At 43.6% G+C, this 18,735-nt stretch overlaps 1 protein-coding gene across 2 annotated transcripts in view; it reads right to left on the minus strand.

Annotated features, from left to right (window-relative positions):
- The window catches only part of CACNA2D3 (calcium voltage-gated channel auxiliary subunit alpha2delta 3), an 890,062-nt gene that overhangs the window by 77,951 nt on the left and 793,376 nt on the right, over positions 1-18,735 (minus strand). For both annotated transcript variants that reach the window (XR_014021224.1, XM_081287674.1), the window contains exons 29-30: positions 10,756-10,818; positions 7,472-7,542 (exon numbers count right to left, since the gene is read on the minus strand). Coding sequence is in view for 1 of the 2 variants with exons in the window: in XM_081287674.1 (XP_081143800.1) it covers positions 7,472-7,542; positions 10,756-10,818 (134 nt within the window). In the remaining variant the exon portion in view is untranslated. The remainder of the gene's footprint in view (positions 1-7,471; positions 7,543-10,755; positions 10,819-18,735) is intronic.

The raw sequence follows: 18,735 nt of genomic DNA on the forward strand, positions 1-18,735 counted from the left end.
ATTAAAATAAATTTGATATTTGGTCTTTTGGATCTCTTTGAATCGTCCTTCTGCCAGCCAGGATTTTAGAGATGATGGCTACAGCCCTGTAGCTACCTTGGACCATTAAGTAACCTTGAGTTTAAAAGCCCACTTGGAGGAAGATAGGGAGAAAAAAAAGTTGTGGTCTGTGTCTGTGAGGATTAAGAGAAATCTCCCAAGTTAGTATTTTGAAACTTCCTTCACATAAGAACAAGCCTCCTATATTCTTGAAAATCTTGTTATTTTGTATTTTTTGCTCATAGCAGAATCAACTCCTGATATATCAGACTCCAAGTTTGATTGAAAGATTCTCTCTTGAGGCAGAACATGCATGAATGTGAAGAAATACCTCTCCAGAAAATTTGTCTTTTGGGGGAGGGTGGTACAAGGGATTGCACTCAGGGTCACTGGACCACTGAACCACACCCACAGCCCTATTTTGTATTTAGAGACAGGGTCTCACTGAGTTGCTAAGCATCTGGCTATTGCTGAGGCTGGTTTTGAGCTCATGATCCTCCTGCCTCAGGCTCCCAAGTGGCTGGGATTACAGGCGCACACCTGGAAGAAAATATTTTTGTCTGCTCCAACCATGGAAACAGATCCATGGTGATAAGGAGAATATGCTCCGGAATCCAAGAGACAAGAGTTCCAATTCCACCTTCCTTACTCAGTCCTATAGAGGGACCCTGACAAGGTACAAAAATGCTTAGAGCCCCCAGTTCATTTCCTGTTTTGCCAAATGGAAATAATGATAGTAGTTACTTCGTGGAGTGGTTGTGGGGATTCATTAGGATAATGCATGGTAGCTGCCTGGAATCAGGCCTTCCCTGTGGTTAGTATTGAATAAATGAACAGCCCTGCCATCATGATGGAGAGGAGGGCAGCCTTTGGGATGGCTGTAATCAGAATTCTCCAGCAGGAGCTTTAGGGTTTTACTGAGTGTTCCATTGGAATCTCCGTGTCTCTGCATTCCAGAAAGTTTGGCCCCGAAACACACTTGTCCAAGCCAATCCATCTCCTTGTTCCCTTCAACGCCACCTCTGACAAAGCATACTTCTGTAGAAACAGTCAGGTCAACAGGAAGCCATTACAGTCATTACATGAGCTGCTGGGTATTAGACTGGGGTGGGGCGGTCGGCATTAAAGGAGAGCAGCCCTCCAAACATAACAGGCTTCTCCTTTAACACTCTCTAGACTCCAAGGCCAGGGCATTTGCTGAAATGTAATGTGATTACTCAAGACAGGAAAGCTCCCAGTCCCACCACAGAGACCAGGGTAGAAGTGGTCCAAGTCTTGAATTCTACCTGGATGTGTCACCTTTGAGAAAGGTAATGTAAGCAGCAGAAGGATGTGCCACAAGGAACTTCACACAAGCCAGCCCTATTAATGAACATGTGGGGCAGGGTGATGAGGACATTTTCCAGGCCCCTCAGGGAAAATATGGATGGCCTTGGAGGGGTGAAAGACCAGGCATGTTGCACCAACTCAAAGCAAAGCACAAAAACCAAAACACACATAGGCACAAATGGCAATTACGGGGGGGGGGACAATAGTGGAAAGACATAGGTATTATTCATAGCCCCAGAGCAAAAACAAATTTTTATCGATCAGTCCATTTCCCTGCAACTCACATTGGCCAGGTGTGCTCAGTTGGACTTTCTGTCCTCATGCATAATTAATTATACAAAAGAATAAAGGAAGACCCTTTGGCCTTCCCAGAAACCACAAGAACAACCCAGGGCAAACCCTCAAGTTCTGGGTATTTGATAAAAGCAATAGCATTCTTTGATCCTTTGTGAGGATTTATTTCTTTGCCTGTTTTCTGAAGGCCGTTGACCTTTATTGGGCGCCATATTGAACTCATTTCCAAGTTCTATCAACTTGGCTCAGAGGTCCTAAAAGCCATGTTTGTCCTTCTCATCTAACAACTGGAACTTCCTATCCAAATTGGGAGCCTGACTCAGTGGAATTCAGGTGGTGGCCTGTTGCTTAAAGGTGGGAAGGGTAGAGATGAAGCAGGAAGAGGGTGGGAGATCCACTGATTTTCCAGAAGTCTGCTGAGCAGTGTGCTCTAGCAGGATACCCTTCCTGAGACAGAAAGTGAAAACTGTTCTCGCTGTTTATATACCTGTTGTGTTCTAATATGGGTGGTGCCAGAGAATGCGCCTGGGTCTCCAGGAGGGTAAACCATCTCCCAGGAGTGGTTCCCCTCCCACCATCTCCTAATGGAGGAGGCAGGTGCTGGAAGATAATCCAAAATGCAAACCCCAGCAGGATGGGCTGGGGGCCCTTCTGACTTGAAGGGGATCAGTTCAATTTTGTCTGCTTGAAAGTCTAAAAAGAGGATGGAGAACAGAGGAAACAGAAGGAGGTAGATGTCCAGGGTCAGAGACTTGTCATGCATGAGCCCCAGTTTTTGACCCAGCATGTCAGCTGATTGTGTCTTGCAAAGATTCTCCCCTGTGTTCACACTTGGAGGTACCCTCCTCGTGCTCAGGAGGAGAGGCCACAGCATGCATGTACCCCCAAGATGCGGACACCAAAGATACATATGCTTCCATCTGACCCGTACTTGCCAAGTACATGAATATATTTTGGTCTTATTTTGCTATAGAAAAAATTAAAAGGTAGTGAGTTGAAGTTGCCCCAGTAACTCCTAAGGGGACAGCAGCTAGACTGGAACCTAAGTGCTTTTAACTTACTTTTTCCTGATGCTGGCTGTATTTGAGAATGACATGGAAGCTTTTAAAGTGTACCAATGCCTGGGCTCCATCCCCATACCCATTTAAATCTTCCTGGGGTGCAGCCTGAGCACAGGTATGTTTTATTTAAATTATTTATTCAGTAGGTGGGCATGTGGTACTGGGAATTGAAACCATGAGAGCTCTACCACTGAGCTACATCCCCAGCCCTTTTTAATTTTTATTTTGAGGTAAGGTCTAGCTAAGTTGCCCAGGCTGGACTTGAACTTGTAATCCGCCTGTCTAAAGCCTCCCGAGTAGCTGGCATTACAGGGATGCAGCACCGCACATGTGTACTTTAATCCCCCTCTAGGAGATGCCAATGCAGATGCACAATAGAGTCCAGACCCACTTGTCAATCCAGATGGTAATACTGTAACCATTTTCTGGATCATTAGTGATAAAACAGGGGGAAAGGGAACCAAAAGGTCTTAGACATTTATAATCTTTATGCACAAATCTTATCTCCTGTTTACAATAATTTCTCAATTTGAAAATAATTTTCACATATTTTATAGACAATTCTCAGGTCTCTATTTCAGTGAAGAAGTAACTTGGAATCAGAGAGGCTGAGAAATCTGTCTGAAACCATGCGGTTGCAAATCTGAAGCTTAACCTGACTTTTATTTCAAAACCAGAGTAGGACAGAGGCCCAGCAGGAACCTCCATCACTTCCCTGTGACTGGCTGCAATTGTTTCCTCTTCTCCTCAGGGTCTCTGATGACACTGACTTTGCATCATGGGGAGTTAAGGTTGGGGAACAAATGGATCCTGATAAAAGGATTTGGAAATGGGATTTTCTCTCCAGAGCTTCAAGAGGGACAATGTCACATTCAATGTCATAGAGTGTGGATTCTGAAAATAAAAGTAAGTAATAAGTAAATAAATAAATAAATTCAAGAATTTTCCTAGACATGAACAGGAGTGAAAAAGGAAAGTAGTTAGTAGGAAAAACCCTTAGTGAGTCACTACTCAGGGAATCTGCTTTCAGTGATAAAAATGAAGAACATTCTTTAGTACACACAAAGCTGGGGGCCGGGGCGTGGGGGTGGTGATGTTGGTTAATAATTTGTCAACTTTAAGGAAAAAAAAATCTGAGCAATCTTCTCACTCAGTGGGCCTCCCTTCTGGAAATTCTGCTACCCAGATCAGATGCTGCTGAACCAACACCTTCCTCAGCCCTCTGTCACCTGTCACACACAGCTGAAGGATCTCTCCACATCCAGGGCTTAACTGTACATAACACTAGAAAAGGGCAGGAGTTGCAAACTTCCATGTTCCAACTGCAGGATACTGGAGTCCAGTTCTGCTATGCAGAGATTTAGGGCAAGATCTTTCTAAGCCTTATTATTTCTGTTTACAAAATGGGTACATTTATGTAGTCTGTTCATACCCAAGACTGCCTTTGGAGGGTGTGGCCTGTACTTAAAAGAGCCCCTGTTGGTTTAATGTTCTGCTGTCAGTGTCTTGGAATTCTTGAGACTCTCTGAGCAAAGAGAGTCTCAAGGATGTTGGTATACCTATAAGAGTAGGCCTGTGCTCACACTGGAGGTATCCTCCTTGGGTCCTGCAATTCAGCCACCTAGCATGTGTAGCTTCAGGGGAAGCTCACAGGAGGTGGCATGGTCTTTATTTTCCCATTGCTGAAGCTCCTGCTCTTTATTTGGCTCCTGGACACCAGGCTATAAGTAAGCTGGGTGGACAGAGCCAGGCCCAGCTCAGCTTAACTGTCAAAGAGTGGCCTGCTTTGCCTCTTATGCAGTTTTACGTGCTGCTGGAGGACTTTCTCAAAACTCTCCTTACTTGCTTCTTTGTTTATAAGATTCAGTGGTTTCCTCCCACCTGACACTGCAGACCTGGAAGTGGATGCTCTTTCCCTCTGATGGCACCACCTGGTAGAACGGCCATCAGGCCACTGAGTGGTCAGAACAATCGGGGAAAAGGTCCACTGCCACATAGGCAAGTGTCCCTCACTTCCTTGCAGAGAGGACAGCAAAGACAGAGCAGGTGAAGAGAGACTGTTGGGAGCTTAGTGGAGGGAGATGCTGCTCTCTTTTTTGAGCTCTTTTTTTTTTTTTTTTTTTTTTTTGAGAAGATGACACTAGGCCACTTTTGCATGAAACTTGTTTCTTTAAGACAGATTATAAGCTGATCAAATCAAGACATATGATGGTAGTCGGCATGGTCCTAGATGCTGAGATGTCAGCTCAGTGAACTAATCCCAAGCTACCTGGGATTACCACATCTCCAAAGCAGCTCAGCTTCCAGGTACCCTGTGTTTGGGGATGTGGTTCATTTTAATATGGCATGTGGCTTCTGTCCAGGGGGCAGTTACTTCCAGCTACATCTTTTTAGTGTTTCTGAAATACATCTCAGAAGGGACAGACTGTCAACCTTGTGCTCTCTGCAACACTGCATGTGTGACAGGGTAAGGCATGTGTGCCCTCTCTCCACAACTACAGTCCTTCAACACTGGAGACCTATCACCAGATGTCATGGGTATAAGAACACAGAAGAAGCCTCACCTGGTGCTAAGCAGAAAACAAAACCATGATTGAGCATAGATCCATGACAAAATTCACAGCAGCAGCTAGCATTTATTGAGCTCCCAATGTATGCCAGGCACTGTGCTAAGAAATGTATGCATGTTATTTCTCATTATCTGTAATAGCAATCTTCAGAAGTTGTTGTTATTAGAATCATCTTCATTTTGCACATAAAAACAAAGCTTGGGGAGGTAATGTGACTTATTCTAAGTCATGCTGCTAGTAAACGTTGGAGCCTGGACTTGTTATCTATCTGACTCCCAAACTTCAATCCACATTGTTTTCCTGGGTCCAGTGAGGGGACCCTTCAAAGAAACCCAGGAGGCTTGTCAACTAGCCCCTGCATGATGGCAATTTCTGAGATAATTAAGTAAAGCCCCTGGTCTTTTCCTATTCTCAAATATGTTGGCTTGTTTTGTCATAAAAGAAAGTTCTAGATTCATGCCAACCATACTTTACCCATATGAAAGAGAGACTAGAAGTCTAAAATTCCATTACAACGCAACCTTTTACTTCTTTCTACCATACAGTTCAAAAACAGTATCCAAGAGGGAATGGGGAAAAATGGATTTGTTAAAGGTTGTTGAAAAATACACTTTCGAATGAGAAACATGTGTGTGATGATTCTACATCTTTTGTCTCTTCCCCCCACCTTGTTGAAAACAAGTTAACATGGTACAAATGTACACATCCACCTTAAGATAGGAAAAGTCAATGGTGCCCTGGCTGGCAGACCCTCCGGGAGATGCCGTGGAAAGCTTGAAGAAGTCAAAGTCAACCCCAGGGTAGCCCAAAGCCAGGTCCAAGCAGGGTTCTTGAGTGTGAGAACAAGGGTTCCTGGCAGAGAAGAAAACTGTACTTGGATTTTTAAAAGGGAAGGGGCAGGGTAAATAATCTGCTACAGGCTGGCCTGAGAGTAAGCCTGGGTGTCAGAGATTGCAGAAGGGATGGCCGCATGCCAGTTTTTTTATATCATATCTCCCTCCTTCCCTCCCTTCCCTCTATCCCCCTCCTCTCCCCCCCCCACCCCCTCCCTCTCTCTCCTCTTTCTGGCACAAACAAGCTATGGAATTTCAAAAACTGGGTCATCATTTTTTAATTCCCTGCTTTCAGCACAACACTCAGTTGGTCTTGTTGACTGGCTTAAAAGTCTGATTTCCTGAGCTCACACTTCCTAGCCATTTAGCTGCAGGGGAGTAATAAACCCGGGGGCCGCCTTTCCCCTGCAGCGGATGTGCAAGGCCTCTCACAGGCAAGCTGGAGGTCCATCCTTGCATTTCCTGCTCCTATATATTCAACAACATCAAATGTGCCCATTAAAGCTCCATTTCAAAGGCTGCCATTCTTCCTGGGAGGCCAAGGGAAGGGAGACAGCACTGACCTTCCTGGGAGACCTACTGACACCCTGATTTCAGGGGGTGATGGCTTTTTCCATGGGCTTTGGTGTTTCCAAGAGCAAGGCTGGCCTGCCCAGTAGGGATGGAGGAAGTGGCCCTCCAGGAGCTTTATTTAGGGTCCAGGGCAGTTCTCACAAGCAGGTAAACAGTGCCTGCCGCCTAGGAAAGTTGGTAGCATCTGAGTTTCCTTCCAATAGTGACTTCCATTTATCTCCACCTGGAGAAACTTTGGAGCACTTTTCCTTGATCTTCTAAGTTAATATCAATAAGTTCCTAATGTCTTCCATGCCTGAGTTCCAGAGTCCTAGAAAGCTTCCCTGCTTTGTCAGTGAGATCAAATAATTCCTTCCTCCTTCTGGACCAGGTGGAAACTTTTCCTCCTTCTTCCCAGAGACTTTTGCGTAGGCCTGAGAGAATCCTGTGAGCTGCAGACTCCTACATCAATATTGGCCTCCCATCCATTCCATGCTGGGCAAACAGGAAACTCATTGTGAGCTGAGTTTCTTTTTTTTTTTTTTTTTTTTTTTACATTTTTTTTATTGGTTGTTCTTTGATATAATGAGAGCAAGTGTGAGCTGAGTTTCTAAGACTCTTAACACTCATGCGCGAGGCATCGAATTTCAGCAAGATCTTCCGGAGCATGAACACAAGTGGAAACCAGCTTTGGGGTCAAGTCTGGGCTTGCTTTATTTGACCTTGGTTTGTTTTATTTTATTTAGGTAAACTTCTTGGGGGGGGGAACCCTGGGGGGCCATAAAATCCTTACCTTTTAAAGGAGCCCATTGTTAACAATTTGTTCATCACAGCCCCCTCCACCTCGCCAAAAAAGTCTCCAGTCTGTGGGGAAGAAAAGAAGACAAGCTAGGAAGAGCAGCAGATCAATAAGGTAGCCACAGAGCAGAGAAGGAATGAAAACAGGTCTGTTTCCTGGAAATGACAGAAGCCAAAGGTGGGTTTTCAGGACCACAATTACATAAAAGTGAGAGTCATTACGAGGCATTATAGGGGTTACAGTGAGCAAATAGGAATATCTTCACAATACAGAGGGGGAGGGTCTGCATAACACATGCTGATTGCAGAAATGAAAACACACACACACACACACACACACACACACACACCATTACCCTTGGATAGAGCAGGCACTAATCTGCACGTAATCCCTTGTGATTAAAATGCTACTTCATACAGACAGAATGAGGCTGCAAAAGGGCTTCTTAAGCAATAATGAAAAGAATTGTCTATAATTCCTAGGTGACCTATTTAGAAAAATACAGCTATGCTCTTCCTTGGCCCTGAAGATTTCCAGCAGCTGAGAACCTATCCTTTCTCCAGATCACTTTCTGGGGAACCCTCTCATTTTGTCCATAGGTTGTTAATGTGTTGATGGAGAATAAGACGGTCCAGCCCCTTGTGGAGACTGAAGGGCCAATCAAAGGTTTTAAGGTCTATCCCTGCCTCTCAGCGGTCTTCAGGTCATGGCTGGGCAGAAGCTTTTGCAAGTCTAGTTCTGGATGCTGGCTGAGATTTCCAAACTTTGCATGGTGGAATGCAGGACAGATATCCTCCTGCATGCTCTCCAAAACTACTATGATGGAGAGGTCCCACGGGGCAGGGTGTATGTAACTGCAGAGGAACAAAGCTTGTGACAACAGCCACCTTCTGCCAACACCCTGGGATGAGCATAAGAGAACCGGCATCTGGACTCTGGGTACTCTGGGGACTTATAGCTTGGGAGGGGGGCCAGGGGTGGGGTAGAGGCCATTACAACAAGAGTCTAAGTCACACAGTTTCCTTAGGCATTGTACTAACTCAACCCCAATTCTCTGGTGACCTGCTGAGTGACCTCAACCCCACTTCTGAGTTGTCAAGGCAGGGAGAAGGCAGGGAGCAAGACTTCTGCAAAAAAAGTCAGGACAAAGAGGAGGAAAAAGGAAACAAAGTTTCTCTGACTGAATGTCAAGCACTTCCTTTTTCACTAGAAGGAAACTTCTGCAACCTCTGTAGGCAGGCATGTGCTGCTGCTAGGAGCAAGAAGGACATTTGTATTTTGTGTGTGTAAATATGCCAGTGTCAATGGAAGTGGTTGTTAGATGAAGAAGAATTATCCTAATTGGGGTGCAGGAGGCCACACGACATCAAACAAGCCCAGGCTGAGTGGGCTGGCAGGCTCCCTGGGCAATGCTGCAGGCCTGTTACAGCCAGAGATACAGCAGGGCGCCTGCAGGCCGGGGCTCTGTTAGAGGATCTAGCTCCTGTTCAGTGATTTGTTGATTATTCCTATTCTCGATCCTGGAAAATATCCACTCTGTCTTTACTGCACCCCCAAGGTCAGGGTCCTATCTCAGTCATTTGTGGGTATGGCAGGAAGACAGAGCCCCACCTCCCAGAACATTAATCTCCATAGATTCTTCTATTTCTCAGTGTTTCTCCTTCAAACCAACTGGGCATATTACGGTAGGCTGATGGCCCTTTCCGTTGCCTTGGAGACTGGCCTTGTTTCAGGGACTCCTATCTCCTGTCCACCAACTGTCCAATATGCAGTCATGTCTAGCATTGGAGGAGATGGTGTGGGGGCCTTTTGAGACTTAAAGGTACAGTTAAAGTCTTGCCACATTCTCATGGATAAGAGGAGAAGTGGAAGGGAAAATTCCTCAAGTTTCCCGAATTCACTATGAACAAAGTAACCAACCATTCCGCTCAGATCTTAAAGAGCCACACTTAAGAATATTTTAACTTATTTATTAAGCATTAATGGACCTATCATATTAATGACTCATAAAGAACTTGAAATTATTTAAAAGAGTTCATTTTTTAAATATTTGCATCTTCAAATACAGAGTTATAAGAAACACTTTGAACAATGATCATTTTATAGAGCCTATCCGGAGGCTCATGCAGGTTAAATAATGTGTTGATAATCCCAAAACTAGTTAAAGGAAGACAACTAACACCAGAAAATCATTTGCCTCTCCTGATAATATTAATTTTTGGGGTGGGGGGGTTCTGGGGAGGTACTGGGGATTGGACCCAGGGGTGCTTAACCACTGAGCCACAATCCCTACCCCTTTTTCCCTTTTTTGTATTTTGTTTAGAGACAGGATCTTGCTAAGTTGCTTAGGGCCTAATTTGATGAGGCTGGCCTCGAACTTGCAATCCCCCTGCTTCAGCCTCCCAAATCCCTGGAATTACAAGCATGCACCACAGTAATATTAATTTTAATTTAATATTAATCTTATATTAATATTAATATTAATTTATCATGCAGTACCACTACACTTGTCTGCACTGGACCTGATTTTAATATGCTAACTGGATTTTTAATTGCAGGACAAATTTGAAGGCAGAAAGTTTGAATGGAAATCCCTGTTCCTCTATTACAGTGCTGTTGACTTTAACTCTCATTCTGATTTCCAAATGCAGTGCTCACAGCTTGCCTACCTACCGTCTGTCCCTCTTCCTCCTGCTCTCACACTGCGCAAAGGCTTTATCAAATAAACAATACATTTTTTTTTCTATTTCTGGATCCTTTTCTCTCAGAGTTGAGAGCTCAAGTTATTTTATCTTTTAACTTAGATGACTGATTTTTCGACAGCAACACCCAGATCAAAAGCCATATCCAACCACTATGCAGGAGTGTGTGTGTGTGTGTGTGTGTGTGTGTGTGTGTGTGTGTATAACTAAAATATCCATAAAGTTGTCCAAACCCTTTAAGGTACTTCCACCCTTGAGGCAAAAATTCTTTCAGAGGCTCAGACAACTCCTCAGCTGAGTTCTATAAATTGAACATTTTATGAGTAAGAGAACAGACCCTGGGCTCTCTGCACCCCCACACCCACCCCGCCCCATTGGGAGGCAAAGACTCGGGGGCCTGCTGGGAAGTAGACTGTGACATTCTTCTTCGAGGGATGGAAATCAGGTTTTATAATCTCCTGCTATTACCTCTTACTTAGAGATCACCATTGCTAAGTTTTAACACCATAATTTGTTCGCCCTGACCCGACTCATTCTAAGCTGCTCATTTTGAGTTGATTGGAATTTTTCACTTACCTGTGTGTAGTCTTCAGACACCAGAATAAACCCGTTATTGTCTATGAGGTAACAGTTCACAGTCTAGAAAATAAAAGGTGGGGGGGAGGCACAATTTCAACTTTGGGTCCTCAGATTGCTTTTATATCGAATGACGTGACTTCATCCTGAGGGAAACCCATTTTGGGGGGTGGGGAGTTGAATTCAGGGGATTGGGACAAAAAAAGAGTATGTGTATGAGTTACAGTTAGTCTTGTTTTCTTGATTGGATTTGTTTTGTTTTGTTTTCTTTATGAGGCCTGAATATTTCCCAGGAACAAAGTGTTCAGAGGTCCCCAAGCCTATATATATATATATATATATATATATATATATATATATATATATATATATATATATTTTTTTTTTTTTTTTTTTTGGTGGCCAAAGTGCTGGCTGTTTTGAAAGCGAAACGCCAGCACAATGTCATTACTCTAATGATGTATTAATGAAAACACGGTGTCAGCTCCGAAGACCATCAGGGGACCAGGTAATATTTTTAATTTGTTCATAGACTGAGGCAGGGGGGAAGGGGCAGCCTTCTGTTAAAGGGGCCCCTCAGGCCTCCTAAAGGTTTTCAAACTGTGTTTTTAATTGGGAGCTGCACTTGGGGGCAGGGCTGTTAGCTTTTGGTAGCTCAGACTTATAAGTTGTAGAAAGCAAGGTAAACCCCAACCTCTGCTCTCCACCCTCCTTTAATCTCAAGTGAATGATTTGCTACAGGCTAAATTTTAATTACAGTGCTGTGGAGTTTAAACTGAAGGCTTAATTCTGTCCTTGATGTAACTCAGTTTCTATTTATTGCAGCTTTACATACCGACTGAAACATTTAATTTGTAACATATCTTTACCCTGAGCTAAATTCCGCATAGCTCCAGGCCACCGCAGGGCTGGTGGTTTCTGGGACACTGGCCTCTGCATGGGATTGGTTTTAGTCGGGTACAAAAGGACAGCAGTGCCTTGGTCAGAAAGGTCTGACCTTTATTTCTAGACAGTGATAGTATGGAATCGACAGAAAATTAAAAGCCCGGTTGGCCCTTTTTATAGAAGAGTAGTTGCCTCAGAGCTACTCAGTAATATTATAACAGAGCTGTCTCAGTGATTCAGAGGGGACAGATGAATGACTTAGGAAACCTGTTCTTGCTCTTGCTGTTTGGAGAAGTTCTTGGCTTCTGTGACACTACTTGGGTCCTGAGGGGAGTCTTAATGGACTTCCTGCATCTTCAAGAGACAGCATTATGGAAGTGATCTTGCAGAGCTATGCTTTCAATATGGTAGCCACTGGCTGTATGTAGATTCATATCTAATTTTAACTTGATTAGAATGAAAGACAACTAAAAATTCAGTCCCTGGGTTCCACATGCCATCTCAAGGGTACCACATCTATCCGGGGTAAAGGGTAGGCTTTTGGACACGTTCATGGTGGCAGAAAGACATTTTTGGACAGCAATGTCTTTGATTACACTAGGACTCCAAAGAGAGCTAATAACTCAGTCTATATTAGGAAGATCACCTTGGGTCAAATTAGGTAGATCTGAATCCTTGCTGATTTGAATGTCATGATGTTCATTTTGTAGATACAGACACTAAGGCAAAGCTCTTGCCCTCTGTTCAATCAATAAAGACACGTTGAGTATTGGAGGGGGCCTCCATATTCAGATATTGACCATATTATTGTTCCCTGTTGCATAGGGATTCAAGAGCCCTCATAGCCTCCTCCTCAAATTCCTAATTTTAAAATTAGTTCCTATGCAAACACACCTAATCAATTAGTATACTCTTGTGATGAGACCTATGTCTTTGGGCAATACAATGCAGGTAGAGGGTAAATGAAAATCTTGAGAAAGGTAAGATTTCATGAAATCCAAAAAAGTGATAGTAGAAGACAGCTCCAATCACACAGGAAGCCACTGGCACATTAAAATCAGTTAGCAGTAGATGTCTAAAGAAGGAAAAAATAGCCACAGATCAGACAGAAGTGTTTCCAAAGAGACTGATTTCAAAGCACAGGATGGAGACAAGCCCCTGGGAAATTCAAACAGAACTTTTACTCTATTTAACACTCTTTGTGATCACTCTGAGAAAATAAAATGTAAAGGATTCTGTATTGTGCTATATTTAATTTTATTAGAAGTAGAATTCCTAGCCCCCAAATCCCACTTTCCTTTGTTGGAAATTTATAGTATAGGATCTGGGCGCTGTGGCACATGCCTGTAACCCAATGGCTTGGGAGGATGGGGTAGGAGGATTGCAAGTTCAAAAACAGCCTCAGCAATTTAGCGAGGCCCTAAGTAACTCAGTTGGACCCTGTCTCTAAATAAAATATACAAAAGGGATGTGGCTCAGTGATTGAGTGCCCCTGAGTTTAATTCCTGGTAAAAGAAAGAAAGAAAGAAAGGAAGGAAGGAAGGAAGGAAGGAAGGAAGGAAGGAAGGAAGGAAGGAAGGAAGGAAGGAAGGAAGGAAGGGAGGGGAAGGGAAGGGAAGGGAAAGGAAAGGAAAGGAAAGGAAAGGAAAGAAAAAAGCAAACTCTTAACCCTTAGAAAACTAAGGATAGAAGTTGTTGCCACATGTTACCAAAAGATACTACAATGAATAGCAGAAAAGTCACCCAGACTGGTCAATTCACCAATTGTGCCAGGTATTCTCTATATGGCTAGAAACAAGCCAAAAAAAAAAAAAAAAAAAAAAAAGCAAACTCAGAGTGACTAGTATTTGGGGGCAGTCTGGTCAGATACTACTGACCCCAAGTATAGGTTCCTGGCTTCCCTGAGCATAAAAATTTCTTAAGCTAATATCTGAAGCCAAGAGACTTCATCAGATGTCACTTTGGGGGTTATGTGTATCCACCACGCAGCAAAGAAGAAAACAATAAGGCTAGTAAAGACTTGAGGTTAAGGCTGCCCTGGATGAGCCACTTATTTTGGTCTGATTCCTCTACATCCTAACTGGATGGTGATGGAAACAGAAATAAAAAGGGTCACAGGGACAAATGTGCCTAGGCTTCCACTGCTCCCAGGTGCCTTGCCTGTGCTCAGCATCATGGGTGAGCCGGGAACAACATTTGTTTCTTCTACTGGCATTGATTTCTTGGACCACGCATCTAGTTAGTGTTTTCAAACTTCACCTTCTCCCCCTTCTGTTAAGATTCTAGGACAGGAACAGGTTGCTGAGAAGAGGCCTTGCTACGCAGCTCTTTGTGGCTATATTTGAATTTCAAGGTTATGCTGAGTATAAAAAGATTCAGTCACCTTAATAAGCAAACAAGTAATAAGTAGTGACGACATCGGGATTGACAAATCACTGAGACAGTCATAGGTCAAAAGCAGGGTGTCCTGTCATGGATGTAGATCACAGGTCACTGAATCTGAAAGGTGTCATTAAGTTTTCATGGGAAATACCGTGTCGCCTACCTGAAAACACCGAAAGGCACATGTCGTGGCCAGATGACTTCCTAAACACACGTCGCTATCACCAACCCCTTGGATTAAATGATTGCTGACAAGTGCCAAGGAGGAAGTCTGCTAGATTACGGAACAGAGAGCTGGTGCACAGTCAGGACAGAATTAGCCAGCATCCAGTCTGACCAAATGCTTTCTCTGTGTCACTTGGCAATATGTAATATTCCAGTAACATTCTTAGACTCCCTCATAATGTAAAAGGAGATATTTCCCCAGCTTTTCTTCCCTGTGCTATCCCCACCCCCACCCCAATGAAGCCCAGCATCTTGAAAGACCCCTACTCCAACAGGTGCTCTAACAGGCTGAAGGACTTGAAGAAATAAACAGCTTCATGACATACTTTTAAGGGCCTATTCCACAGCCACCCTTGGCAAATCATCTCAGGTTGAGGTTGTTCTTCAAATGCAGAGATAAACTGGGTGTGGTGGCACACACCTGTAATCCCAGTGGCTCCTGAGGCTGAGGCAGGAGGATCATGAGTTCAAAGTGAGTGTCAGCAAATTAGCAAGACCCTAAGCAACTTAGTTAGACCTTGTCTCTAAATAAAACATATTTAAAAAAGACTAGGAATGTGGCTCCATTGTTAAGCGCCCCTGGGTTCAATCCCTGGTACCAAAAAAAAAAAAAAAATGCAGAGATAAGCAATGGAGAGAGGCACAAAGAAGTTGACCAAAAAAAAAAAAAAAAAAAAAAAAGAAAGAAATAAATCTTTCTGCAATGATTTTATAGCTCAAGTTTTGCTTAGGGAAGTCTCATTCTGGTTCAAAAAGGTAGATTCCTGAAATTAAAGTCCAAAGTCAGGCCTTGGAACTGGGTAGTCACTTAGTGCAGAAGAAGGTGCTTGGGAGTGAAAAGTCACAGGGCCTACACTGGTGTTGACTAGAGGGCAAATGAGCTACCCGCTTTAGAATGGAAACTCTGATGTTTGCTATCAGTGTAGCTTTTGTGGCCTTGAGCAAAGTCTTGGGCATTCTTGAGTCTCAGTTTCCACATTGGAAGGGTGGAGATAGCAAGGGCTGTTCACAGGGTTTCTGAGAAGATTCAAAGGGAGGGTGGATATTATATGCTGAGCACTTGCACCCAGTGCCCCATAAGTCCCCAGAGAACACCAGCTCAATCAACATCTGCAAAGCCAACGTTCATCTCTGATGTCATTTTATAAGCATCTTAATGCTAAAACTTTATAGTTTCTCAAAAGGGAAATTGGTATGCATCTCTTAACAGGAAATCTCGGAGATCCACTGTCTGAGATTTGTTGCTTTTTGTCTTGCCTTGTGTTTTAGGGGGTGACTTTTGTTTGTTTTGATGGATGAAACAACTCACTTAAGAACTCAGTATTTTGCTGAACATTGTCTTCATTTTAATGAGAGAGACCGAGGTTGCTGGGTTCTTTCATTGGGGTATGACACATCTCAGGAACATGAAAGTGACACTTCTTACTATATATTTTTTTTTTCTCCAGGTTTTCCAACCCTATCCCTAATATAATAATTATGGAGTAGAGTGATCCTTCCTGCACATCAATTGCTCTATCTTTTCAAGACAGATCAGCGGTCATATCAAAATATTGGTTTATTTATTTATTTATTTGAAAGTATGCATTGCAGTCACTTTGGGAAGATGTGCTTGGTAGGATTCACATGTGTCCCTCCCACAGTGGCATTCAAATGACCCTTCAACCTACCCACTGGCTGGGCTCGGTGGTTCCAAACATGTAGGTCCCCACCGACTCCTTGCCCTGTCATAATTGAAGGAGTCTTTCAAAAGCTGAAGGAAATACCTACAGGGACTCAAATGTCTTAGAGATTAATAGCTATTGGTCATCTCTATTTCTTTAGAACAAGAGAGAGCCGAACTGAATCTGTTATGAAGTTTTTGATCCTTCTGCTTCCTCCAAATGCCTCAGTAAGGGACCACCCCATCATCTTCCACCATCTTTGCAATGGTTGCAGTCAACAGGATATGGTGGTTTCCAGGCAGGTGAGTGGGGACAGAGGAAAGGACAGCTGGGTCAGGCTGAGATCAGAGGTAGGCATGGCCTTCCTTCTTCCTTGTCCTGAGTGGTGTTCTCTGCCAATAACGCGCTTACCATGCTCCAGGAATTGTCTGTAATGCCATTTCCATCTCCATCTTCCATTGACTTCCATTCTCCTCAGAGAAGCCATCCCTGGCCTGCATGTTAGTTACTCCATAGCACTTGTCACAGTTGATTAGATCTGCTGATCTCCTGAGCCACCTAGTGAGCTCCAGGAGTGCTGGGGCCATTTCTAACTCTCCTTCCCACTTGGTCCCTTTTGGTCAGCTAGGCACCTAAGAAGGCTCAGTAAACATATCTGGAAGGAATATCTGAGTGTATGAACTGTTAGCTCATGGGTCATGAAGTTGACATTTGTCTTGGGGACAACAGAGCTCCTTAAAAATCTTCAGTCAGCCCCATGGCCAGGATCTTCAACCCACATGGTGGATGGAGGCCCTGACTTGGATGTTCTCCTGCAAGATGGGAGGGCATCCTGCCTCCTTGATCCCACCCACTGGCCCAGGGCACTCCTGCCAAGGCCCAGATGGGGAGACAAAGGGGCAAGATGGGACCTAAGGCAAAGCTTCTTCGATCAGTCTGAAAGGTTAGGCCAGCTCTTTAGGGCTGTGGAGAATCCAGAAGCACTGAACTTAATCGGCCCCCACAGCTGTTTGTGAATGGGGACCTGATCATTTGAGGGCAGCTGGGGAAGAGGAAGGACATGGTCTCACAGGAGAATGAAGTCTGCTGAAAGACTGTCAATGTGCATGGGTGGGGAAGCAGGGCTGGTTTTTCCATTTAAGAACAATGTCAAGCCAGAAGCAGTGGCACATGCCCAGCTACTGGGGAGGCTGAAGCAGAAGGATTGCAAGTTCAAGTCCTGTCTGTGCAACTTGGTGAGACCCTGTCTTAAAACAAACAGAAAAGGGCTGGGGATGAGGCTCAGTGGTACAGGACTACTGGGTTCAATCCCTAGTGCCACAAAAAAAAAAAAAAAAAAAAAAAAACAAAAAAACACCAAAACCCAAACCAAACAACAACAATAAAACAATTCAACTAGGCACCAAAATTTAAGGGTCAAAGAGGAAAGGGGATGATTGTTTAAAATTGCAAATTGAGGACATTTGAGCATCATTGCAAGTTCAAAAATCAGGGCCAATTCAAATCTTAATTTTCAAAGTAGGAACCTTTAAATGACATTCAAATGGGGTTCAAACCAATGGCTGCTGAAGAAGGATCCCTGGAGAGAGGAGGGGACCACTGAGCTTACAATGCTCCAGTGGACATGCCATTGTCATCTGAGGTTTCAGACCCAGATGCCATGGATTTCTTCATACCTCTTCTCATTCGTTCTTCTTCCTCCATGAGGTGGGTATTTCTCTTTCCATTGTATAGTTGAGGAAACAGAGGCACAGTGAGGCTCAGAAAATTGTCCAAGATTACTCATCTTTTTATTGTCAGAGTCACAATCTGAAGCTGGTCAATCTAATTGCATAGCCTGTGCTTTTAGTCACATGCTATACCACCTGTGAAATCAGTCACTGAAGCAAGGTACACTCTACGCAGGGATCCATTTTTATGTTTTTATGTGAGGATGCACTGAGGCACTTCGAGGAAGATTGTAGGACAATTACTCCCTCTGGCCTTTATTCATTAAATTATTTAAGCACTTATCCATCTACCTCACTAATCAACCAACTAAACAACCATCCAACCAACCAAGCAACCATTAATTAATCAACCAATCCACTATCCAAACCATCATCCATCTCACCAGCCAACTAATCAACCAACCATCCTCCATTACTATAAATTGAGATTAGTAATAGTATCCTCAATTACTAAGGAAAGAGCTTAACTCAGGGCCTCATGATGCTGATCGACTGACATCATCCTTGAGTTGCATGTAAGTACAGCATTCCAGTGTGGCAATGCATGTCAGAGGGCAGGTTTGAGGCCTCTGTGGCTGTCCTGTGATAGTTACCCCTGGACTTACTGAAAGGGCATTGATCAGCAAACTTCATAGAGTTGCTCTTTCCTAAAGGAAACTACTTTTAATCTAATGATCAGAAAAACTTGGGCTTCCACTGAAAACCTGATGGATTGGCTTTTACTCTGCATACTGAAATTTGAACAATGTTTGTGATTATGATTAAGAATTTTGAGGTGCTGGTTGTGGTGGCCCAGGCTTGTAATCCCAGTGACTTGGGAGGCTGAGACAGGAGGATCACGAGTTCAAAGGCAGCCTCAGCAACCAAGTGGCACAACCAAGACCCTAAACAACTCAGTGAGACCCTTTCTCTAAATAAAATATAAAAAGGGTTGGGGATGTGGCTAAGTGGTTAAGGGCCCCTGGGTTTAAAATCCAGTACCAAAATAATAAAAAATTTAAAAAGAATTTTCATTTAAAGTTGCAGCCAGACCCTTGGGGACAAAGTGTACTGTTTTAATTTCATCCTTTATTTATTATGCTTATTTTCTGTTC

Source organism: Spermophilus citellus (genome assembly GCF_964194105.1).
Source record: "Spermophilus citellus genome assembly, chromosome: 3".
In the NCBI taxonomy this organism is placed as follows: Eukaryota; Metazoa; Chordata; class Mammalia; order Rodentia; family Sciuridae; genus Spermophilus; species Spermophilus citellus.